This window comes from Protopterus annectens, chromosome 10.part0 (assembly GCF_019279795.1).
Source record: "Protopterus annectens isolate FY-2018-M chromosome 10.part0, PAN1.0, whole genome shotgun sequence".
Lineage (NCBI taxonomy): Eukaryota > Metazoa > Chordata > Ceratodontiformes > Protopteridae > Protopterus > Protopterus annectens.
This window is the reverse complement of record NC_056744.1, coordinates 657,509,196-657,535,425: the sequence shown is the minus strand read 5'-3', so window position 1 is coordinate 657,535,425 and position 26,230 is coordinate 657,509,196. Positions and strand designations below refer to the sequence as shown.

General features: G+C 45.6%; 1 protein-coding gene across 1 annotated transcript in view; it reads left to right on the top strand.

The window, feature by feature from the left end:
- USP24 (ubiquitin specific peptidase 24) overlaps positions 1-26,230 on the top strand; it is a 4,679,666-nt gene that overhangs the window by 744,475 nt on the left and 3,908,961 nt on the right. Inside the window, exon 10 of the mRNA XM_044085508.1 lies at positions 5,536-5,694. Within this exon, the coding sequence (XP_043941443.1) occupies positions 5,536-5,694 (159 nt within the window). The remainder of the gene's footprint in view (positions 1-5,535; positions 5,695-26,230) is intronic.

Below are 26,230 nucleotides of genomic sequence, written 5' to 3'. Positions count from 1 at the left end.
CCCAAAGGGTTAAAGACATTATCCTGGAAGCCCGCAGACCTTCAACAAGAAGGAACTATGCAGGAAAATGGAAAAGGTTTGTCATTTGGAGTGCTGAAAGAGGAAAAGATGTGTCGAATATAGATATTGCTAACATTCTGGAGTATTTGGCAGAGCTTCTACATACAGGCCTGTCCTATTCCTCCATCAAGATACATGCATCAGCTATCTCAGCAGAATACAGCTTTTATCCACCTGTCTTTTCACATCCTTTACTCAGGCAGTTCCTCAGAGGGATCAAGAATGTAAAACCTCCTAGGAAACCACCATTACCAGCATGGGACTTGAACTTTGTGCTAGAAAAGTTGACACTCCCTCCGTTTGAACCAGCAGCAATAGCAGATCTACAGCACCTGTCATGGAAAACTGCTTTCCTACTGGCAATTACCTCAGCAAGGAGTGTTTCTGAACTACAGGCCTTAATGGCAGGACAACCCTTCCTAATCTTCCATCAAGATAGGGTGTCCATGAGAACTAATCCTACATTTATGCCTAAGGTGGTATCCAGAGTGTCTTTAAACCAGGCAATCCACCTACCTACCTTCTTCCCCAATCCACAAAACAGAGGGGAAAGAATGCTGCATACCTTGGATGTACATAGACAGCTACGCTACTACCTGGACAGAACCAAAAGTAACAGAAAAACTGACCAGCTTTTTGTAGCCTATGCAACAGGAAGGGAAGGAAAAGCAATTTCCAAACAGACAATCTCCAAATGGATAGGAAATTGCATAAGATTCTGTTACTCCTTCCATGGAAAACCAATTCCACAGAACATAAGGCCTCATTCTACAAGGGCTACAGCCACTACCACAGCTTTCTTACGAGGAGTGGCAACCAAGGACATTATTGAGGCGGCTACTTGGACCTCCGTGCATACATTTGCCAAGCATTATAATTTACCTCTGTATTCTAGATCCCGAGCAGGGTTTGCCACTGCTGTACTGCAAGGGATCCTAACCACCATAATTTCTTCTTCCTCCTCCCTAGTTGGCTATGGTATTCTACCCATTTGTTATGACTGCAGATGCATCCATGAAGGACATAGTACAGTTTTGTACCTACCATAAATGTAGATGTCGAACTGGATAGCATCTGCAGTCAGGATTACCCTCCCTCCTTCCCTCTGTGGTACTCCTAGGGTATTTACCCTCCAAATAGCTAGCTGGGGGGGGGGGGAGTCTCTTATGGTGTATTTGTTTGTATATATGTACATACATGCTTATTTTTTGTGTTTGCCTTCTATCCTTTTGGAAACATTGGCATTTATCCAAAATTTAGCCTTCCAAGAGGGCAACTGGCATCTGGGGCAAGAAACACGGAGGAAAATGGCGTCGGCTGATGCCTTTATACCCGAAGACCAGCAGAGATGACGTCGGGTGAAGTGCGACATCAGCCGAAGCCGGACCCAGACTTTGGAATCCGGCCGACCGAAGGGCTGCCTGACGACAGGACAACCCATTTGTTATGACTGCAGATGCTATCCAGTTCGGACATCTACATTTATGGTAGGTACAAAACTGTACTTTATCTTTCCTCCCAATTAGTTTACGCCATGGCAGTTTGCCCATGTAGATAAGGCTATTTATTGCAGCAGTGTTCAAATGATGATCATAGTACAGTTGTGCAAGTAAACTTATAAAAGTAGATGTTCAAGATGGTCACTGCTGCAGCAGAAGCAGCATCTGTTTTTTGTAAGTTTTTGTTACCAAGGAGAGGACCTTTACTTATTTCCTAGCATTAACATTTTCAGGGCAATCTCTGTCTCACTCGCTCTCTCTCTGTTGGCATGATAGCCCTGGTGTCAAAACCACTTTTCAGCTCTACTTCAGCTGGTTAACTCTTTGGGCATGTGGATGGTGCCCTTAAGCTTTGGAAGCTGGCCAGCTGTTGTATCTTTGGCAGGATAGCTAAGGCTACTTCAGTGCTAAGTTTTACAGTACTTTCCACTACCTGGAGAACTGGCTCGTGGTTACCTTCTTGACGAAGTCTGTAGTGCAGTGGTGCACAACCTTTTTGTGGGGTGGGCCACTACAGGAATTCTTAATCAATCTGCGGGCCACCTCAAAACATAGTAAGTCATTACGAGTTAAAAATAGGTACAGGTGACTGGCATTTTTACTTAAGACAGCAGTCATGAAATTGCCTATTTTCTACATCAACTTTTGTGTTTAACTGTATTCTGGCTTGCAGCCATGACTTATTACAAACTCTTGCAGAAAGTTACTATTGTTTACAGACTACAAGTTATAAATAACAAAGAACAGTTACTTCAGCAGCTAAAATTAGAAGTGTGCGCAACTGCAGTCAATTAAGTAAGTAAGCAAGCACGTGCTGCAAAGTTTGCGTGACTGGAGTAAGGCATAGCATTTTTTCACTTTTTTTAAACATTTTTGGTTACTCTCTGGGGGCTGGATGGTGTTGTGTTGAGGGCCGGATGTTGTGCACCACTGCTGTAGTGGCATCCATGGAGTAGATATTTCCATGTCTGGAGTCTCTTGGATAAGCATAAAGAAAGAATCTTAACTGATAGTTTCTCAGAGACTTGCATTAATTGTGATGGAGTTTTATACTCCCCCATATTTGCCATTCCTGCCTTTGTGGAAGACCCAAGCGGCCATAAACTTGGAGGGGTGAATGAGGATTCTGAAGTTCAGGCTTGGATCCTGCTGTACTTCTAGGTTTAATGGGTGCTATAGTCTGTGTAGCACTTTTTGCATGCTTGAACATGCGAATTACAGTGGGCTGTAGTATTACCGTTTCTGTTTGTGTCAGACCCTGTACGGCCTAGAGTGGTGGATTGTTAACACAAGCCTTTAGATGGGGCTTCTCTAAATGCATTTGAATCCCTGTAGGGTCTTGATTGTGAATATTTCACTGTTTATATGGGGAGCTTCCCTCCAGGTCCTAGGAGACGCAAGAAAATTGACCCCCTCCAAACAGGGACTTTACATCAACTAATTAAAGCTTTGCAAAGCCGTGTCCTCTAGGATGGTGAAAGGAAAGCTGTTCATAAAGCAATTTCTGATTTGATCATACAATTAATTTGCCAAATTTTTCCTAAACTATATAACTAGGATACATGGTAATACACACTGTGTTTAGTCCAAGTGTATACAGCAGTGGGCAACAGATGAGGAGGTATCACTATTGGATCTTAACATGTTTTAGGTGCAGTGGATATTTTAACAAACTTTTCCTGAGCTGCTTTTCAGTTGTGTACTGGAGTTGAGTATTCGGATGGAGTGCTTGGTGCATCGGTCATCGAAATGGGACAGTCTACATACTGACCTGTTCACCTGAGAGATGGAAGCTGTCTGCCTCTTATCTGTGCAGCAATACATGGGAGAAGGTGCTGTTCATCTTCCCTGCTTTCCTTGGCAGGGGAGATTTCTGTAAGCCTTTTCTCCATTCCTGTGATGCTGCGCCTTCTCATATTTTAGAAAAAGATGAAAACTAATCCTTGTTGCCAATAAGGGGTATATGTTTATGCTTTTTGGTTCCTGTTGATGCAGAAAACTCTACTTGCTCTAGCTGTTGAGTATCCCCAGGGTTAAGCCAATAACCATCTCTACATTAGGACTTGGCTTTTTCTGTACACCCCCTTATCCTAATGCATCTCCTGTCTTGGTTGTCAGAAGTGAAGCTCTACACAGGAGACATGTTCTCCAAGAAAAAGGCTCTTCATTTGGGTGGCGTGACATCCCACATCACTGAACTTTCAGACGCCACTATATTTGAGACTTGGTTATACCCATGGCCTGAAGTTTGCCCATTAAGAGTTTATGAATGGCTGATTTGTGGCTTAGCAGTTGTTGTTAAAGCAGATCCACAACGGTTTTCTGCATCTGCATCCTCCTTTGAAGATTCCCCTCCCATTATTTGGATTTAAACTTTGTTCTCTGAACCCTAATGTTTTAATGTTGAAGATTGCTTTTCTGGAAATTGCTTCTGCCCACAGGCTTTGGGCCTCTGTGTGGAAAAAAAAAACTTGACTGGGTATTTTTGCAAGGGCATGGTGGCCCCTTAAGAACAACCCTCTTTCTTCTTGAGTGATGTCAGACTTGTCTTGAAACCAGTTCATTGTTTTGTCATCTCTAAATTTTACTTTGCCAGAAAGGGGAGCTCATGTCCTTAATGTGCACAGTTGTCTTAGATTTATCTGAAGTGGTTGCATATTTTGACGCAGTAAGAATTGCTTTCCTTCAATGTAGGAGTGAATTGCAAGATATGCCAAGCAAATCCTTTTCAAGTGGATTACTAGCTGCATTATATTTTGCCATCAGACAGTTCACCATGCTTTGGAAAATGCTGCTGTCAAAGGCCACCTAGTAAGAGGCATGTCTGATTCCAGTGCTTGCTTCAAAAATGTCTTAAGTGGAGAAGTTTGTGACTCATCCACTTGGTTAACTGCATCTTCACCAGATATTATTTGTTTAGAGAATGTCACCAGAAGTTGAGCTTTCTTTGCTACATTGGTAATTCTGGATTCATTCTTCTGACCTTGTCCACTTGGTTGTAGTAGATCCTTTTTGCTGTTTTGGTTTTTACTTTCTCAGTATTCAGTTCAACCACAAACCCACCAAAGATGATCCATGATAATTATTCTTACTGTGTTCTTACTGTTTTGGTAAAAACTGGTAGCTTAGGGACTGAGTGCTTAATAGTACAACATGTGGCATCACAGCATGCAGTGCCATAGGTGCATGTCCTCCAAGTGCAGGAATATTACAAAAAAAAAAATTTCCAAAATTGGAGTGCAAGGGAATGATGAACTTACTGATGGAACCGTTAAGGGGATGACTCTCATAGATCAACTTGTTTGCTGTGGAACCTATCTGTTGTTTAAAGCTATGTTCACAATATTGGATAACATTAGAATCCCAGTCTGTTCACAGCATTATGCAAAATAGCATACAATAAAATAGTTTCAGAGATGGTCTGTAGATATAGTGCTACCACCTCACCATGTTGATTTAAGAAATAAAGATGCATTAATTATACTACACAGCATCCTCTACTTCAGGATATCATCACACTTTGTATTGTGCCTACATGCAAACACTATTTGTGGTTGAAAAAGTCTGTTTTAGTTTTATTTTGGCACTTATCTCATTAAAAACATCCTGCTACTTTGTTTCTTTAAGATGTTTCATATGTATATGGCTATTTTTAAAACTGATATATTTGCATGTTCATCCAGCTGTTTTCAGAATGTAAACTGTTGGACATGTTTTTGCTTTATCTGTTTTCGTGTATCTGAAAAGGACACTTTTGTTTGAAATTTTATGTTTCTTAAATGTCGAGGAAAGCTGTCCCCTCTATGATGAGTTTTGTATCGTTGAAGTTATTGGTATGCGCTCTCATTAATGCATTATGTATTAATAGTATTACTCATTAATGTTTGGTTTGGGTAATGCAACTGTTGAGAATTCATTCCTGTTTATGAAAGTACTTTGTTTCTGGCTAATATATATATTTTTTTAAATCTTCTAGAGACTGGTTAGCATTCCTGAATTACTCTCTGCAATCAAATTGTTGTGTATGCGTTTCCAACCCAGTCTTGCGATGGAGGTGGATGACTTGCGTTTGGATATTCTTTTGCGTATGCTTAAATCACCACACTTCAGTGCAAAAATGAACTCTCTTAAGGAGGCAAGCTCTTAATTACTTTTCCTTTCAGTTGTAAACTAGTGGTAGCTGCTCAGGTCTAACAGTTATAATGTGCCTCATTAAATTATCTTTCATTAACCACTAGTTAGATTCCATGGATGAAGAAGTGTAAAGTGCTGAGTAACAGCGAGTGATTAAGTTTATCAATTGAAGATATATTGATCTCTTTTTGCATGTTTTTTTTGCAAACATATATCCTTTTTGTGACTGAGTAAATTTTTGCTAAGTGCTATGGTTTTTTCATCCCCAAAATCCCCTTTTGCATCATAAGATAGATGGACTAGCTTCCTCCTCTTTGGACCTGTGGAGTCTTGAGATAAGCTATGACTGCACTGTGACCTTCTGTAAGATTAAATGGATAATTGAAAAGTGAATTAGTATTACGAACGTATGGCTCACAAAGCAAGTGGCTTTTTATGGGAACAGGCCAGATGAAATGTTATTAATAAACATATTTAGGACCACATATCCTACAAGTTAAGAAAAAGAGTATCTAGTTCAGAACTATAAAATATGGCTTAGGTTATAGTCTTAACTCTGTAGTGCCGGTAAAGCTGAATTCTTTAAACTGTTTATTAGTGTCAGTGTTAGGGATGTTAAGAATATGATGCAGTTGGGTAGTGGGATATAAACTAATCCAAACAGAATGGTTTTCATGTATAAAGCTGAGAATGCTTAATGATGCCACTGCTTAGGTTTTACATCCAGAAGAATGTTTGACAAGATGCCCAGGGCATTATATTTTTTCTTCTGATTATTTTTTTTTTAACCCATGGCACTGAATGATTGTTTGTAAATTGAGTACATTAACCATCAAAGCACCGAGACTCCAAAAATGGCTTCATGCTAACTATTCATAGGATCATAGAAGAATGTCCTTCTATTCTCATGTTGCAGTATTCATAACCTTTGGGTTAGCCTCTGCCTACCGACCCAAATGTCCGGCCAGTGTACAAAAGCTTTAGTCTTTGCAAGGTATGTGGGACATCTTACGTTAGCCATCGGGTGCGTGTGCCATAAAAGCTTCTGTGCTGCCAGTTGAATATCAGCTCATCTTGCCATTTTTGCCGTCGGATCCTGCAATTTAAAGATAAGTACCCCATTGGGGCCTTTATCTTGTTCCTTTTTTTGGTCACTGCATGCCAACCCAGGTTCATGTCATCCAGAAAAGGAAAGTGTAGGTGTGGACGTCAGATCTTACGTAAGGATGCTCATGACCTGTGTCTGTTCTGCCTAGGGCCCAACCATGACCATAAGTCCTGCGCAATTTTTCAGGCCTTTGTCCCAAAGACTCTTCACAACAGTCTGCACGCCCTTAATATCTATGTAGAGAACCAATGCCTCAAACCTCTTCCTCTTGCAATGGAAGGGCCATCCGGCCATACCGTCGAGCCACTGAAAAAGGCAAAGTTACCAGGCCTGAGCCTTCTGCTACACCTCTTCCATCCAATGTTCTCCCTGTGGTTGAGGTACACCTGGAGGAGTGTATGGAACCAGTTGACTCTGTTATAGTGGGTACCAGTCTAGAGACCACAAAACCAAGGTCTGAACGCACGTCTGTTGAGGTAATTTAGACGTAGGATGTCGACAATGAGGAGGAACCTCTGCTTGCTGCGGATGTCCAGACCCGGTTCTTCCACAGTTAGTGTGGCTTCTGAACCTAGACCCTCCTTAGGGCCTATGCCTTCCAAGCCTGTTTTCTTTAAAAAAGAAACAAAAAAACAAACATGTGACTTTACCTCCTGAGAGCTTGCCTAAATGGCGAGCGTTCTCTTAGTGTTTAAGTGCCTTTATGGCTGATTCTCCTCTGGCTGCCCCTCCTGTTATCAGCCCTAGGCCTCAGACTGTAGAACCTCTTACAATAGAGACCAAAGACTCTTCAGATTCCTCTTCAGAAGATTCTCTGTCTTATGCTTCACAAATGCCTTCCTCTCTAGGATATGCCTCCCCAGAGGAGGACTCTGCTGAGGGGAATTCCCCTGGGGGAGGACCTTACCTTTGGACCAACCATCTCTTGGATGAGAGAGTTTTTCAAATGGGACTCCACAAAGTGCCTGAAGTCAAAAAGAGGTATTATGAACTCCTACAGATGGATCCCCCCTTCACCATCTGCCATTCCACCAGTCCTACCAGCTTTCTTAGATGCCTTTTCTGCAGCTGCTAAAAATCCTGAATCCCAACCCCGGGCTCCTATAAGGCCTGACAGATTTTTATAAGGTCCCAGAAGGGGTGCCTTGTTGCAGAGCCTGGTACCATTTCTGTTTCTGCAGACAAACCCTCCAGACTGCTACCCTTTACCTTTGTCTTTCCTGCTGGTAAGGACAGCAGAACTATGGAAATAATTGGCAAAAAGGCGCACACCTCTGCCACTTCGGCATTTAGGGCCATCAACTACCAGACACGTATGTTTAAGTACTCCCTGGCTCTTTTGACTCAGGCTTCAAAGCTGTTGGATGATCTCCCTGATTCGGTCACAAATCTCTGACCTGATCTCCTTGTCTTCACAAGTGACAAGACACTCAATCAAATGCAGTTATGATGCTGCAGAGGTCTGGGTCAGATCTGCAGCTTCTGCGTCGGTGCTCAGAAGGTACTCAAGGTTGAGGCTCCAACCCCTACCTGACTATATTGGGGTTAAACTTCTAGATGCTCCACGGGCAATACTGCCTTGTTTGGGGCCCAAGTGGCAGAACTTTTCAAAACCCTTCAACAGAAGAGGAAAGAACTACAGGAATTAAAACATTTGTTTGTGTCACCAATTCCTAAATTCCAAAGAAGTTATCCTACTTGAGACCCAATTCATCAGAAAACATTCTGCTCCTCCTCCTCCTAGGGACAAAGAGAGTTCCAAACCTGCCTAGACACCAACCCAGAAGCCTCTGTTTCAGGCAAGGCAAGTAGTCTGTGACTACCTGCCTCCTTCAACTCCACCTCCAGATCCTATACACCTTTCCCAGAGACTCTCACTGTATCCCTTTCTGAAAAAGCATTATCTCAGACAAGTGGGTCTTGTTAATCATAGAATAAGGTTATTTCATGACTGTGGCTATTTCTCCTCTCTTAAGAGGCATTCCATAACCACCAAAGGACCAAGCTGCCTCTAGTCCAACCAGTCTTGGACAGCCTCCTCTCTCAAGGGGCTATCCAACCACTCCCTGCGTCTGAAAAGGGAAGGAGCTTTTACTCCAGACTCCTGGATCTGTGTTACCTCAACCTTTTTCTTCAAGTACCCACCTTCTACATGCTCACACTTCAGACTCTATTTCCACTGCTAATGCCTCAAGCATTTTTGGCACCTTGCACATCAAAGATGCCTAACTGCATATCTTTATCCGGCCCAAATACAGGAAGCTTTTGTGCTTCTCTGTGGGTTTCTCACATTTTCAGTTCTCTGCTTTACCCTTTGAACTATCTACTGTTCCAAGGGTATTCACCAAGTATCTGGCTCCAGTGGTAGCCTATTGCAGGGTCCTAGGGATACAGATTTTTCCATACTTGGATGACCTCCTGATCCAGGCAGATTGTTATAGTACCCTCCAGAACCATCTCCAGACAGTCATTTCTGTTCTGCAGTCTCTGGGTTTCACCATCAACTTTCCCAAATCCAGCCTAAACCCCTCCCAAGACCAAGTCTTCCTGGGGTGCTGAATCAGGACAGACATTATGATGACATTCCTCCTACCTCAAAAGGTGAAAAGCCTGAAGGAATACCTGTTGTCTGTCATCCATGCCCCTCCACTGACAGCAAAAGAATGCCTTAGACTCTTGGGGCATATGGCTTCTACAGTCCCCGTGTTGCCACTGGCAAGACTCCACATGAGGAAACTTCAGTGGTACCTGAGGTCCATATGGACCCAACACTCCCACCCCTTGGACCACACCATTCCCTTCCTACCATGCCTAAGGAAGGAGAACCTTTGGTGGATAGATCAAGTCTCTGTGAACCCAGGACTTCCCTTACAACTCTTAACTCCAGTCCAAGAAATTGACACAGATGCTTCAGACCTGGGTTAGGGAGCTGCTGTGTGGGCAGCTTGAAGGTGCAAGGCACAATGACAGACTCCTTCAAGAGGGAGCAAATCAACATCAGAGAGATGAAGGCTCTCTTGTTTGCACTGAGGGCCTTCCAAGATATTCTGAAGCAAGGACCCCTGAAGTTGTTCATGGATAACACTACTGTTCTCTGGTATTTAAACAAACAGGGGGAAACAAGATCATACTTGCTATGCAGACTTGCACTCCAGGCCTGGGAATTAGCGGTCTAGCGTGGAGTAATTCTGCAGGCTGTCTGTATCCCCTCAGCTCAGAACACTCAGGCAGACATCATGAGCAAAGTCCATGTCACAATCCCACGAATGGATGCTACACAGGGATGTGTTTCTGGACATAGTCCACAGGTGGGATACACCATATATAGATCTGTTTGCCTCCCCTCTGAACAGACAACTTCCACATTTTTGTACGAGGGCACCAAGCCCCCTAGTGAAGGCGACAGATGCCTTCTCTATCTCATGGAAGGGGATGTTTCTGTATGCATTTCCCCCTTTCCCACTCAAAGAACCCTAATGAAAATTCAGCAGGACAAACCAAAAATCTTGTTGGTGACTCCCTTTTGGCCAAGACAGCATTGGTTCCCCCTCCAACTGCATTTAGCCAGGTAGTCATCACAAGTTACTTCTCAGAGTAAACCTACTTTTGCACAGGACAAGGGATCCGTAATCATCCCCACTTGGAATCTCTGAGCCTAACCCTGTGGATGGTAGAGTTTTGATCCATTTCAGACACCTTTACTCTGAGGATGTGCTAAATGTCTTGCAGGAGGCCAGGAAACAATACTAGGCGATCCTATCTGTCCAAATGGAAAAGGTTCTCCATTTGGTGTCTAAAAAGACAGCTAGACCCATTTCAAGGAGAGGTCCCCTTGGTGTGCTGTCTTACCTGTGTGTATTGATGCAGGTAGGGTTGGCATATTCCCCTTTTAAGGTCCACTTTGCTGCTGTTTCTGCTTGTCTACCTCTTGACCCTCCACTTTTTTCTTAACTTCAAGTGAAGTTATTCCTGAAAGGAGTAATACAACTTATCCCCCCCAGGAGGCCAGTTCCATCACTCTGGGACCTGAACTGTGTGTTAGAGAACCTTCAATGTTGCCCCATTTGAGCCAGCAGCTACAGCCTGTCTAAAGTACTGCACTTAGAAAACTGTGCTTTTGGTGGACATGACATCAGCCCAGGAGAGTATCAGAGCTCCAGAATCTCTTGGTCACCCCACCCTTTTTAATCTTCCACAAGGATAGGGTAACCCTACTGACTTAACCCATCCTTTATGCCTGATGTGGTTAACAAGTTGTCCCTGAACCAATGTATCCACCTCCCCCCCTTTTTTCCACAGCCCCAGAATGACAGAGTTCTACATTCCCTTGATGATCACAGTCAACAAAGATTTTACCTAAACAAGACCAAATCCCTTAGGAGATCAAAGCAACTGTTTTTTCTCCTTTTGCCCCAGGGCTTTGAGGAAAGCTGTGCCAAAGCAGACTGTTTCTACCTGGATTTCCAAAGCCATCTACTTTTATTATACCTACCATGGCAAACACCTGGATTCTAACATAAAAGCCATTCCACTAGGGGCAGGGCCTCTTCTGGAGCATTTTTCAAGAGGCTGGATACTGCTTCTATTCTACAAGTAGTTTCCTGGACATCTGTCCATTTCTTCGCCAAACACTACAAACTGGACTACATCTCCAGATCTAGAGCAGGTTTTGCTAGAGTAATCCTGCATGGATTTTTGGAAAATAGTTCCAAACCATCCTCTTCTTCCCTTTGAGCTATGGCACTCACCCCAAAGGTTATGAATACTGCAGCATGAGAATAGAAGGACATAGAATAGCTGTGTAAAATCTTACCATGACCATAAATGTCCTTCTCTTCCATGTTGCAGTATTCTGTCTCACCTTCCTACCCCCTGGAAGAAAAAAAAAGCTTTGCTGGATGATTCAGGATTTGTGCAGCTATTCTGGGACTGGTGTCCGATTGGGGCATTCATTTCTGACGTCACTTTGGCCCACACACCTGATGGCCAACGTCAGATGTCCCACATACCTTGAAGTAACTAAAGCTTTTGTATACTGGACGTTCGTTCAGGTTGCTAGGTGGAGGCTAACCCAACGGTTATGAATACTGCAACGTGAAAGAGAAGGACATCTATAGTCATGGTAAGATTTTACACAACTATTCTTTCTAGGCTATCGACCCAGAGGTCATGTTAAGCCTAGCCGTTTCATCCCAATGTAATACCATAGAAGTGCTAGTCCATACCCAGGATTGTATTTAGTGATGAGTGCCCATGTCCAAGAGGAGAGGGTTGTGGGTTCTGTCCCCAGTAAGAACTTACGGTGCCCCATCTACTTGTCCAGGTTCCTCTTGAATAGTGTCTTAGAGGTGCTCTGTTTCACATGAATTGGTAGCCTGTTCCAAAGATGCGGCAGTCGCTGGGAGATAAATCTGCTCCTTCAGCCTATTCTATTTAAGTCTCAGGCCATATTTAGGTCCCTGGAATGGGTAGCCATAGTCCCATTTGATTTGCAGATGTGCAGCAAGTTTATTAGGTTTGGGTCTTGGATTGCTGTGTAGGCCAGGCATATAGAGTCTCCCCTATGAAGTCTATACGAAATGGAGTATAGTGATAGGGACTTCAGTTGGTCTGTGTAAGGCACATGCTTGAGTACCTTGATGATCTTTGTTAGAAACCTCTGAGGTCTCTCTGATTGCTGCAGGTGCTTAGTATGGTACTTGCCAAATGGGGCATTATACTCAGTTATGGGTCGGATAAGTGCCGAGTGGAAGAGTTTATAACTTTTGCTCTCGAGGCAATGCTTTTACTAAGCAAGTGTGCTGTGTAGAAAGCTTTCCTTACTGCAGTAGACACAAGGTTGCAGACATATTGTGATCCCCAGGTCCCTTACTACTTCATGGGTACTTTGGAGTATTGTTCTTGATTTGATGGTGTGAGGGGACATTATTTGTGCCGAAAGGAATAATGATGCATTTCTTATCATTCAGTGTGAGACCACGACTAATACACCTGGTCTGCGTGAGACCCTCCTGGAGTATATTGACTTCATTTGGGGATTCAGTGATTGCACCTAGTTTGCAGTCGTCTGCAAACCTGGTCAGCTACAACCTCTTAGTTTTCACCTGAACTTCTGAGAAGTATATACCAAACAGTAGGGGGCCCAGCACTGATCCTTGTGGCACCCCACTGGCGACAAGTCTGCTGGTTGATGTGGAGTCACCCACTTTTGATAGTGTGTTTGCAGTTTGTGAGCCAGTTGGCAACTCATGTTACAACAAAGGGGTTTACATTCAGTTTACTAAGTTTATCGGTAATGCCTGAGTGTGGGATTGTGTCAAGCTTTTGCCTGGTCGAGGCATGCTGTGTGTACAGATTTGCCCTCGTCAATGGCCTTGGTCACATTTTTAAAGAAATCCACCAGATTTAACAAGCAGGATCTGCCCTTGTTCGGTAGGATCCAAGTTTTGGAGGTCACCTATGTATTTATGAGGTCCATAATGATGCATTCCGTGGCCTTACATACGAGTCTGGTCACGCTTATGAGTCTGTTGCTAGGCCACCTATTTGGAGGGGAATAACTGTTGCTGTTCTCCATTCTGCAGGAACAAAGCCTGTGGTTAGGCTGTGATTGAAAAGGGTACTTGGTGGTGATGCTAGTTCATGTTTCAATCTGTTTAGAAGACAGCCTGGGATGTTGTCTGGTCCAACAGAGGCTGTGTTTTTGCCTTGGGCAATGCTTTGAGGACCTGCTCTTCAGATATGTAGCATGGGGGGGGGGTTGGTGGGTTGGGGAAGGTTTGTTGTAAGTTAGGAGGGGATAAGGGAGTGAATTTTTTGCCAAACCTACCTGCTAACAGGTTTGCTATCTCTGTGGGGTCAGTGTGTGCGATACCGTTGACCACTAGTTCTGCACATGTTTGGGTCCTACCCTTTAGGTTATGTACATAGCTGTAAAAGGCCTTATCGTTATCCTTGGCTGTGCTTGCTAAGTTTCTCTCAAAGGAGCCCTTGGAAGATTTGACAAGTCTTATTTGCCTGTTGAGGATGAGGTGGGTGCTTTTCCATTGTTGGGGCCTTGCCTTTGTTTTCTTGTCCACGTATTGTAAAGTTTGTTGATTCTGGATGCCCACCATGGTCGCTTGCTTTTACTTGGAGCTGTAGCGTTGATTCTTTCTGGTATGGCCGAGTTTATATATTTATGCAAGTGGATTGTACAGGACTTTAGTGTAAACTTTGGCTTAGTTACCACTTTCAGCTTGGGGTGGGGCTTAGAATATGTTTATATCTTCACCTAAGAGAGTATAGTTTGCCTTGTGAGTTCTGGTGTTAGTGCCAGCTTGAAGTTGACTGATTTTGTGGTCACTTTTAACTAATGAGGGTCTATTGGTTTGACTTGTTGGTGAGAACCAAATCCAGAATGTTTGTTCCCCTTATGGGGTATGGGCATTTGAATTAACAAAGCCAAGGAACTTTTGCACTAGTGAGTTAAGGCTAATGTAGGTTTCACAGTTGATGGTGGGATAATTGAAATCCCTCATAATCAGGGTGTTCGGTAAAATTTGGATAGTCTCCATTTTATCAAGTAGGCTTCGTGGGTGTCGTGACCCATGGAGGATGATCTATAACTGGCTGTGACATGAGTGAGGGTCTTGCCCACTGTAACCTGGACCTGGAGTAACTCCAGAGAGTTGTCCAGTCTAACTGGACGGGAGGTAAACATAGCTCTAATATTGATTGAAACACCACCTCCTTTGGATTTCTCACATTCATTTTGCGGTCTACTGGTGTGTAAGGCATTGTAGCCTTGCAAAGCCAGAGTACTCTCTGAAGCCTTGAACCAGGTTTCTGTGATTGCACAGACATAGTTTCATAGGTGTGTACTAAACTAATGGCCCTGGAGCCTTTACAAGCCTAGCCCATAAGATTACCCTGGTATCATGCCACCCGACCTTAGTTCCCAGTGTCTCTGTCAAGTAGGGCCACTGGAGTGATCCCTGGGGTGAATTTTCTATTTCCCATCCACTCATCAAGATTTCTCTTGAAGAGGGCCAGTGAGGCACTCCACTTGACATGTGTGGGAAGTTTATTCCATAGCATGGGCAGTCTCTGGGTTATGAACCTGCCCCTACATATTCTACATATTCTAGTGGTAGAAGTGCTTCCAGAGAGGGCAGTTTTTGGTTTAAACTCATAGCATTTAGCACCATGACCCTTATTTTGTTCTGGTTAATTTCATGTGGGTAATGTTTTTGAGACCTTCTTTAAGAAAGGCACTCTGGGGGAGGCAAGAACCTTTGCCTGCAGCCGAAAGCCTAGAGGTGCCAGGTGTAAACGGTCTCTTGCAAAGCGGCAAGGTTTGTCGACCATTGCTTCCCAGGCTGATAGGAACTGGATCCCCTTTCAGTGACACAAAAAACTGAGCCAGTTATTGAAATCAATCAATCTGAAGTAGTTAACTTCATTTGATCATCAACCAGTGGGTTCAGGATCTGATACAGATCCGAGCCAGCAGCTTACCAAGCTAAAGATCCGAGCTCCAAGTTCCTCCTCCTTATCCATACTCCACTGCAACCTCCTTCCAATCCTCAGATCTCATTTGCCCCGGCTTCACCAAGACAGGATTCTTGAGCTCCAGGAAGGTAAATTGGGTTTGTTAAACTTTTGATCTGCGTGGTATGTGTGTATAATTAATTGATCTTTTTACCCTCTTTAACCTCGGGGTTTCATAGAAAGAAAAAAAAAATAGTAGTAGAAAAGTAAAGTATAACTTTTCACCCAGTGTAGGGCCTCCCCTTCCCGCCCTTGGCGTGCATGTGTGTGTGCTTGGCTAGTTAGCCTTGTTAGTATAGGTATGTCAAAGTCACAAAAAATGACGTTCTCTAAGTGCACAGTATGTGGCCATAAGCTGTCGCCGGCCAGTGGTCACACATTGTGCGTGGTTTGTTTAGGGATTCCACATCTGACCTCTGGCTGCAAGATATGTGCAGCATTCAACCCCCCGGCCCTGCAGGATCGCAGGACCAAGCTGATTCTGGCTGGTCTTCTACCAGCAGAATCAGCCACCTCTTCTGCTTCATCCTCTGCAGCCATGGCTGTGACTGTTCAGGCTTCCGTCCCTCCTTCCCTGTCTGGGATTCTGATTCCCACTTCCAAACAGGGCGAGAGAGAGGCCAGGAAGGAGAAACACAAGGAAAAGGAGAGAGAGATAGACAGGGAGAGGGGCTGCAAGACAAGTGGACTCTGATCCATCAGCCCCCCCCCCCCTGCTAAAGTGATCTCTACTTCAGAGAAAGTTGCTAGGCCGTCTTCCCCTTGGCTCCGTTCTCCACAATTCTTCCCAGAGCTGGAGGAGGAGGCTTGGCCCGCTTCGAGGTCGTCCTCGCATTGGCCCTCCCGACTGGTGTCTGTGGTGTCTTCAAGATCCACAAGGAGCCTCTCTGAAGTTGACATGGACCGGATGATAAGGTTCCTGCAAACTCAATTGCAGATGGGAGTTTTGCTGGCCCCCTCCCTCCAGCCAGAGCGGGGAGTTCAGCTCCGCTTGCCCCGATAGCTCCTTCTCCGATCCACCCTCGGGTTTGAGTCCCTGGAACCGAGGAGCCCTAGAGTCAGGAGGTCGGCACCGATGGTTCTTCCAGCCTCGATGCTGGCCATGCCATTGAGTCTGTTGGATCCCTTGTCTGATCCGAGCTCTCGGAGCCAAGATCTGGGCGTCTGATCTGAGATGATGAGTGTGTCGTCAGCCCCGTTGTGGTTGGAGCATACCATCCCTCTGGGTCCGACTGTTTTGGCCTCTGCTCCGATCCCCTCGTCTGATCCGAGGGGCACGGCTACCCACCCCACTAGTTTCAGGGAAGCCGGCTCCCCTTCATCCTTCGTTGTGGAGAGGGTACTCTCTGGAGGATCGAGAACCCTTACTCTTTCTTCGGAGTCCACCCCTGCTTCCTCGCAGCTGAGTTTGTCTTCCATCATCCAGTCCTCCCAGGGACAGCCTGTGTCCGATACGCCCCAGACAGTTCCCCTTGAGGAATATGAGGCTGTTTGTGAGCCCTCCCCGAAGAGCTCCCCCGAGGAGGCCCCTCGCAAATGCCAGTGCAAGAGGAGGCTCATGGACTCCCCCGAGTCCCTCACTGAGGATACAGACTTGGAGGAAGGGGAAGGTTCCCCCAGATCGCCCCCTGAAGACATCTCCTTCGGAGACATAATGAAAGATCTGAAGTAGGTAACTTAATTTGATCATCAACCTGTGGTTATCGGATTCGACCTGGATCCGATCTGGCAGCTTTCCAAGCTAGAGATCAGAGCTGCAAGATCCTCCCACTTACCCATAATACCCTGCTACTGCCTTCCATTCCTCAGATCTCATTTGCCGCGGCTTTGTCAAGCACGAGTTTCTCGAGCTCCTAGCGTTAGGCGATCTGTGAGTAAAAATTGTAAAAATGTTATTAGTTTTAGTGTGTGTGCAGACAGTTTAATCTCTTAGCCTAAAACCCCTGAGTTTTTCCGTTCCCCCGTAGTTTAAAACCTAGTAATTCCCCCTTTCCCTTAGGTTTGTGTGAGGTGCGTGTGTTTTTTTCTTTAGATATTATGACCGAGGCCCCTAAGGCCATTTTTTCTAAGTGCACTGATTGTGGCCATAAGCTTTCCCCAGCGGATGGCCACACTCAGTGCGTCCTCTGCCTGGGGGTACCGCACTTGTCATCGGGCTGCCAAATTTGTGCAGCTTTTAACCCCCGGGCCCTGAGGGATAGAAGGAATAAGCTGATTCTGGGCGGGTCCTCTACCTGCGGAGTCAGCTTCCTCCTGCTCTCCTCAGCGGCTCCAGCCACAGCTGCGGCTGTTCAGCCTGTTGTCCTCTCTCCCCTGGCTGGAACTCAACCTACCATTTCTTCCCAGGGAGAAAGGGACTCTAGGAAAGAAAAGAGAGGAGAGAGAAGGAGAAAGAGAGAGGGAGAAAGAGGCATAGAAGCCACAAGCGGCGGGCCGACACTGCCCCCTCGGCTCTGCCTGCCAAGCTGTTCTCCTCTCCTCAGAAGGTCTCCGGGCCTTCCTCCCCTCGGCTCCATTCTCCACGCTTCTCACCGGAGGAGGAGGCCTGACCATCATCAAGGTCGTCGCGGCCCTCCCGGCCAGCTTCGGCGGCCTCCTCTAGGTCAACCCATAGTCTCTCCGACGCTGATATGGACCAGATGATGTGTCGTTTTCTCCAAACCCAGCTGCAGATGGGCGGGGGAAGTTCAGCCCAACTTTTTGCCCAGATAGCTCCTTCTCCGATCCACTATCTGGTTTTGGAGCCTTCGGATCCGAGGAGTCTTGGAGTCGGGGAGTCTGTGCCGATGGTTATAGCTACGTCGACGCCAGCCATGCCCTCGAGTTTGTCTGATCCTTTTTCGGATCTGAGCTCTCTTGGCCGAGAGCCATGTGTCGGATCCGAGAGGGCCAGTGTGTTCTCTGCTCCGTTCTGGTCTGAGCACACCGCCCTCTCGGGTCTGAGCGCTTCGGCTCCGATTCTTTCTCAGGATCTGAGGGTGTTAACCACGGAGCCCAGAGAGATTGGTTCACCCTTTGCTTCGACATAGTGGTGAGGGTTCTCTCGAGAAGTTTGAGACCCCCTGCTCTTTCTTCGGATTCCGCCCCCACTCCCTTGCAGCTGGGTTTATCTTCCATCATCCAGTCCCAGGGCACAGCCTGCATTGACACCCCATCCCGTTCCACTGGCGGAACACTACCCTGTTGGTGAGCCCTCCTCGGACAGTCCCACCGAGGAGGTCCTTCACAAACGTAATTGTAAGAGGAGGCACTTGGACTTCCCTGAGTCCCTCACGGAGGACACAGATTTGGAGGAAGGGGAAGGTTCCCCCAGGTCACACACCCCCCCCCCTGAGGACGTCTCCTTTGGAAGCATTATGGAAATGCTTCGCCTAAAAGGGGGGTGGTCAACCTAGAAACCTTCCTTGGGCAAGTCGGTGTTCCTGGAGGCTTTCGCAGGCCCGTCAAACTCTTGGGTGTCCCCCCCCCCCGGCCGACTCCCTGGTTGACCTCATCACTACCAGGGCGTGGAAGGAACCGGACACTGTAGAGCCAATCCCCAGGAGGCCATATAGGATTCTTAGTACCTCTGTGGACAGGACGCCTTGGAGAAAGGGTTCCCCGGTAGATGCTATGGTGGTGGCGGCAGCCACTAAGAAGGAACTTGCTCAGGATAGATGTTCGTGTTTCACTTTTGCAGTCATTACACTTGGGCTATCCTGCAGGCTACCCGCAGTCGGCCTGAATTCCAAAGTCCTGGTCCGGCTTCGGTTGCTGTCGCCTCTTCCCTGACATCAGTGCACCAGGGGTATACAATATGCAGCCGACGTCATTTTCTCCAGTCTTTCTTGCTGCGTGGTGCCCGAAGCAAAAGCATTTTGCAAGTGCCAGTCGGCCGACTCCTGAGATTTTCAAAATTGAATTTCAGATCCGAAGTCTTCAGTAAAGCTAAGTACCCCGTTGGGGAAACTTTTTTCTTGCTCCAGACCGATGTCAGAAAAAGTTAACAATTGTATTTCTTGTGGGAAGCAAATACCTCATAAGGATTTTCATTCTTACTGTATTCCTTGCCTAGGCCCTGAGCCCGACGTTGCTAGTTGTTGGTTTTGTGCTAGATTTAACCAACGCAGTATTAAGCGTTGGTACGATTTTGCATTTCATTACTTTGGCCGAAGGTTTAACTATATAATGCCATTGGAACAGCCGACGACCGGAGTTCATAAAAAGCGCAAGGAAAAAGAAAAGGACAGGCATCCGAGGTCCAAAACCGGCGACAAAGCCTCTTCTAGGCCAGTCGCCAGTTCTCAGTGAGGCGCTTTCGCAGCCCCTGACTCCCGCTACCTCAGAAACACAGGCCGCCTCCAACTCCCACGTGGAGACAACTAGGCCTCTGGATACTCAAGGTATTGGGCCTTCGGAAAGTAATCCCTCAGATGGGTCCAGAGCCGCTGAGCAGGCATCGGCTTCTGAGGGTGTTTTCAGACCTACACAGCTTTACATCAAGCCAACTTCAGCATCCAAGACAAAGACTAAAACTGCTTTAAAGACCAGGAAACAAGTACAGCATTCTCCAGGACAAACGTCCATGCCTAAGAAACAGATGCTCAAAATGGCCGAAGAACGAATTACTTTGATCAGGGGTTCCCATCCCCCTCCTGATAAGAGGCGTAGGCAAGACACTGAATACGATTCCTCTGATCAGGTTTCCATTTCGTCTGACTTCTCTTCAGAACAGGGATACTCTATTCCTCCCTATGAGGATTCTGATGCTGAAGACTCTATTCCTTCAGCTTCTCCTCCTGAGGATTATTCCTTTGGGGAAACCCTGCATACCATGAGGGAGCATTTCCACTGGGAGAGCCAAGATTACTCAGAATCTAAGAAAAGGCTCAGAGACTTTCTTTTACTACCTCAGCACAGACCTCTTGCTATTCCACCTGTTCTAGACATTGTAGATGATGTATTTTCAGAGTCCGGACTGTCTCCCGACTCTTTACCTCCTGCACCTGTTAAGCCAGACAGATACTACAGGGTTCCAGATTCTCATAAATTTCTATATAAAAACCCTGCTGCTGACCCAGAAACTATATCTCAGGGTCCCAAAGGGGTCAAACCCTGTCCCCTCAGGTAGAAATTCAAGGGCACTAGACAGATGGGGGGAAAAAAAGTTTACACTTCTGCTACCTTGGCTGTAAGGGCTTTAAATTGTCAGTTTCATATGCTTAAAATATCAGCAATACTTAATGTCTCTGCTAAAACAGAAAATGTTGACAAATTCTGAATGTTGTGAGAGCAAGGAAATGCAGGATTTATTGCATGCAGCTGAACAAGTGGGAAAGCATACTTTGCAATGTGGTTTTGATTCACTGGAGGCCTCTTGTAGGGCCGCTGTTACAGGTTCTGTCATTAGAGGGCATGCTTGGTTAAAGGAACAGACTCTGCCTGATAATGTTAAGGCAAAATTATTGGATGCTCCATTACAGCATGATACTTTGATGTTCATCGTGTTACACTGCTGCAGTCATTACACGTGGGTTATCCTGCCATCAGGCGGTCCCGCAGTCTGCCCGAATTCCAAAGTCTTGGTCCGGCGTCGGTTGCTGTCGCTTCTTCCCTGACGTCAGTGCACCAGGGGGTATATAAGATGCATCCAACGCCATTTTCTTCAGTCTTTCTTGCCGTGCGGTGCCCGAAGCAGAAGCAGTTCGCAAGTGCCGGTCGGCCAACTCCTGAGATTTTCGAAGTCGAATTTCAGATCCGAAGTCTTCAATAAAGCTAAGTACCCCGTTGGGGAAACTTTTTTCTTGCCTCAGACCAATGTCAGAAAAAGTTAATTGTATTTCTTTTGGGAAGCAAATGCCTCATAAGGACTTCCACTCTTACTGTATTCCATGCCTAGGCCCTGATCACGACATCACTGCTTATCGGTTTTGTGCTAGTTTTAACAAACGCACTATAAAAAGACGTTTTGATTTTGCTTTGCACTACTTTGGCCGAAGGTTCAATTATATGATGCCGTCGGATCAGCCGACGACCTCAATACCGAAAAAACGCAAAGACAAGGATAAAGACAGGCATCCGAGGTCCAAAACCGACGACGAAAGCTCTTCTAGGCCAGTCGCCGGTTCTCAGTGAGGCGCTTTCGCAGCCCCTGACACCCGCTACCTGAGAGCCACAGGCTGCTTCCGACTCCCACGTGGAGACAACTAGGCCTCTGGAAACTCAAGGTATTGGGCCTACGGAAACTAATCCCTCAGATGGGTCCGGAGTCGCTGAGCAGGCATCGGTTTCTGAGGATGTGTTCAGACCTTCACAACTCACCATTAAAACAACAGCCAAGACAAAGGTACAATTAAAGACAAAGAAACAAGTACAGCATTCTCCTGGACAGTCCTCTATGCCTAAGAAACAGATGCTTAAAATGGCCGAAGACCTCATTACTCTAATCAGGGGTTCCCATCCCTCTCCTGAGAAAAGGCCTAGGCATGATACAGACTGACTCCTCTGATCAGGTTTCCATTTCCTCTGATTCCTCTTCTGACCAGGGATGCTCTCTACCCCCCTATGAGGACTCTGATGCTGAAGAATCTATCCCTTCAGCCTCTCCTCCTGAGGATTATTCGTTTGGGGAAACTACATACCATGAGGGAGCATTTCCATTGGGAAAGCCAGGATTACTCAGAATCCAAGAAAAGGCTCAGGGATTTCCTCTTATTGCCTCAACACAGGCCCCTGGCTATTCCGCCTGTGGTAGATATTGTGGATGATGTGTTCTCTGAATCCAGTTTATCTCCTGACTCTTTGCCCCCTGCTCCAGCCAAGCCAGATAGGTATTATAGAGTTCCCGACTCTCACAAGTTTCTTTACAAAAACCTTTCTGCTGATCCAGAAACTATTTCCCAGGGTCCAAAAGGGGTTAAGGCTTCCATTGCAAAAAATCCAGTACCCTCTGACAGAGATTCCAGAGCTTTGGATAGATGGGGGAAGAAAGTATACACTTCTGCAACTTTAGCAGTAAGAGCTTTAAATTGCCAGTTTCACATGCTTAAGTACCAACAATATTTAATGGCTCAGTTAAAACAGAAAATTCTTGCAAGCACAGAAGCTCCTGATTGTAAAGAAATGCAGGATTTATTGCATGCAGTTGAACAGGTGGGAAAACATACTCTGCAATGTGGTTTTGATTCTTCAGAGGCCTCTTGTAGAGCCGCAGTTACAGGTTCTGTAATTCGAAGGCATGCTTGGTTAAAAGAACAAAGTTTACCTGATCATGTTAAGGCAAAATTATTGGATGCTCCTTTACAGCATGATACTTTGTTTGGTGTTAAGGCAGAAGAGGTGTTAAAGAAAATGGAGGATAAAGCTAAATCTATGCAAACAGTCAAGAATTTCTTACAGGTACAGCCACCTCGGTTTAGCAGAAATTGGCCAACAAAGAATTGGTCCTTTCCAGTGTCAGGCCACAGAGAGGCAGATACAGACACCCAAGAGGCAGATCTCAACCCCAAGGCTCAAACAGACAATGACAGTGGGGCACCTCAACCCCAAAAGGTGGTGAGGACAAGTCTCAACCGTACAGGAAACAAGTCACAATGATTTTCCCCTTAGTACGCGAAGCACTTCCCTTTTGGAAGCCCCCTTAGGGGGAAAACTAACACTTTTTTCTCAAAACTGGCAAACAATCACCCAAGACAAATGGGTCCTGAATATTATGTCTCAAGGTTACAGATTCCACTTTCATACTTTACCAAGGCTAAAAGGAATGCCAGACCTGCCACAAAATCAATGGGCAGAGGCACAGAAACAAATTTCAGCCCTCATGGACATAAGAGCTATTCAAAAAGTACCACAACAGGAACAAGGACAAGGCTTTTACTCAAGACTCTTCCTGGTTCCCAGAAAGGACAAGGCCTGGAGGCCCATACTAGACCTTTCAATTCTGAATACTTACCTGGATATTCCGAAATTCAAAATGTTGACATTACAGGAGCTTCTGCCCATGCTGGGCAAGAAGGCTTGGCTTGTAACGCTGGACCCCAAAGAGGCATACCTGCATGTCCCTATCAGACAAAATTGCAGAAGATACCTCAGATTCAAAGCTGGTACAATGCACTACCAATTCTCTGAACTGCCCTTTGGCTTATCTACTGCGCCCAGGGTCTTTACAAAGTGCCTGGCACCAGTAATTGCATTTTGCAGACAAAAAGGAATTCAAATATATCCATATCTGGACGACTGCCTCATTCAAGCAGAGACAAAGGACATTCTTCTACAGCATCTGGCGTTTGTAAAAAGGTTGCTAATTTCTCTAGGGTACACAGTAAATGAAAAGAAGTCCAAACTAGTGCCCTCGCAACAGATTATATTCCTGGGTGCCAGCTTAAATACAACGGCCCAGATGGCTTACCTCACGCCAGACAAACAAGTTCAACTAACTCAATATTTTCACTTGCTGGCAAGAAAGTCCCATATCTCTGCAAGAAAAGTTCTGCAGGCCCTGGGATTCATGGCATCCTGCATACTACTAATACCATATGCTAGACTGTATATGAGGAAATTACAATGGTACCTGAAAAGTGTTTGGACTCCACACTCTCACAGTTTAGAAGCAATAATACCAATGATTCCCTGCCTACAACAGGAGTTTCGATGGTGAGCACAGGCATGTCACCTAAACAAGGGTCATCCTTTCACCCAACCCACAGCCAGGCAAACTCTAACAACAGATGCTTCGGATTACGCCTGGGGAGCACACATGGCAGGAAAATGCATTCAAGTCAAGTGGACCACAGACCAGATGCATCTTCACATCAATCAAAAAGAGATGCTGGCTGTTCAAAATGCCGTAACAGCCTTTAAGAACCTTCTACATCCAGGACAATTACTACTAAAGACAGACAACACCACAGTAATGTGGTACATAAACAAGCAAGGGGGCACGCATTGTTATCCCCTATGCAGGCAAGCCATGACCTTGTGGAACACAGCTCTAACGTATCAAGTTCACCTACAAGCACAATTCCTGTCAGGAAAGAAAAATACTGGCAGACAATCTAAGCAGAAATATCATGGACCCTCACGAATGGAAATTGAATCCACAAATCTTCAGCATGGTAATGGAAAAGTGGGGATGACCAGATATAGATCTTTTTGCATCTCCACTGAATTGCCAACTACAAAAATTCAGCACAAGGACTTATCACAAACAAGCATGGAAAGTGGATGCTCTTCTGTTCAGCTGGAAAAACCTAATAGTTTATGCCTTCCCGCCACTGCCTCTCATTTCAAAGGTACTCCTAAAAGCCAGGCAAGAAAATCCACAGATGAATCCTGATTGCTCCAGACTGGCCACGCCAGCACTAGTACCCTATCTTAAGGAACTTTGCTCAAGGCCCACCATGGATTTTGCCTCAAATTCCACACCTTCTGACTCAACAAAACAATCCGATCCTGCACATTCAGCTCAAAACCCTAAATCTGGCTGCATGGCATGTACATTAGTCAAACAGACAACACCTCTCTCTAAAGCTCTTATGGATGTTATTCTGGAGGCCAGGAGGCCTAGCACCAGGAAAGCTTACTCAGAAAAATGGAAGAGATTCTGTGCCTGGAACCAGGCTCAAAGCCTTGACCCTCTTGTTCCAAACATTCCTCAGATTTTACAATACTTAACTGACATGCTGGGCAGAGGCCTATCCTTCTCATCAATTAAGATCCACGCCTCTGCCATTTCAGCACGGATCCTCCTTTATTCTCTCATCCCTTGCTAAAGCAGTACCTCAGAGTGGCTAAAAACGTAAGACCGCCCCGGAGAACACCAACACCAACTTGGGACCTCAATTTTGTTTTGGAAAAACTGACCCTACCACCTTTTGAGCCAGCCAATACAGCTAATCTAAAATTTTTATCATGGAAAACAACTCTGCTCCTGGCAGTAACTTCAGCACGAAGAGTCTGAGCTACATGCATTAATGGCAGTGGAACCTTTTATAATTTTTCATCAGGACAGAGTATCTTTAAGAACAAACCCTACCTTTATGCCAAAGGTGGTATCTAGTGTGGCTCTTAACCAAACCATCCATTTGCCAACTTTTTATCTAAACCCCCAGAATAAAGGGGAGAAACTTCTGCATTCTTTGGACATACACAGGCAGCTACGCTTCTACTTGGACAAAACAAAGGCTTTCAGGAAAACTGAGCAACTGTTTGTAGCATATGCTGCAGGATCACAGGGCAAGGCTATCTCAAAGCAGACTATATCCAAATGGATAGGACACTGTATTCAGTACTGCTACACACAGCATGGAAAATCAGTCCCAAATAGCATTAGGCCGCATTCCACCAGGGCAACAGCCACTTCAACAGCCTTTCTCAGAGGAGTACCTACCAAGGAAATTTTGGAGGCGGCAACTTGGAGTTCAGTGCACACCTTTACCAAGCATTACCACCTGCCTCTCTACTCTAAATCCAGAGCAGGATTTGCTACTGCAGTTCTGCAGGGCCTCATAGCCAATCCCAACTCTTTATAGACCAGCCACCCAACCTCAGCATTGGGATTCTACCCAAGTGTAATGACTACAGCAGTGTTTTGTACCTATCATAAATGTAGATGTTAGAGTGTTCACACTGCTGCAGTCCAGGATACCCTCCCTCCATCCCCTCTGAACTAACTGGGCTTATCTATACCTTTCTATCCTATACAACCTTTGGGGTGTATTTACTGGTAACTGAAGGTATTGTTTTTACTGTGTACTTTTGATTAGCAATATGTATTGCCTACCTACTTGGGGGCACCTGACATCTGGGGCAAGAAAAACTGAAGAAAATGGCGTCGAATGCATCTTATATACCCCTGGCGCACTGACGTCAGGGAAGAAGCGACAGCAACTGACGCCGGACCAAGACTTTGGAATTCGGG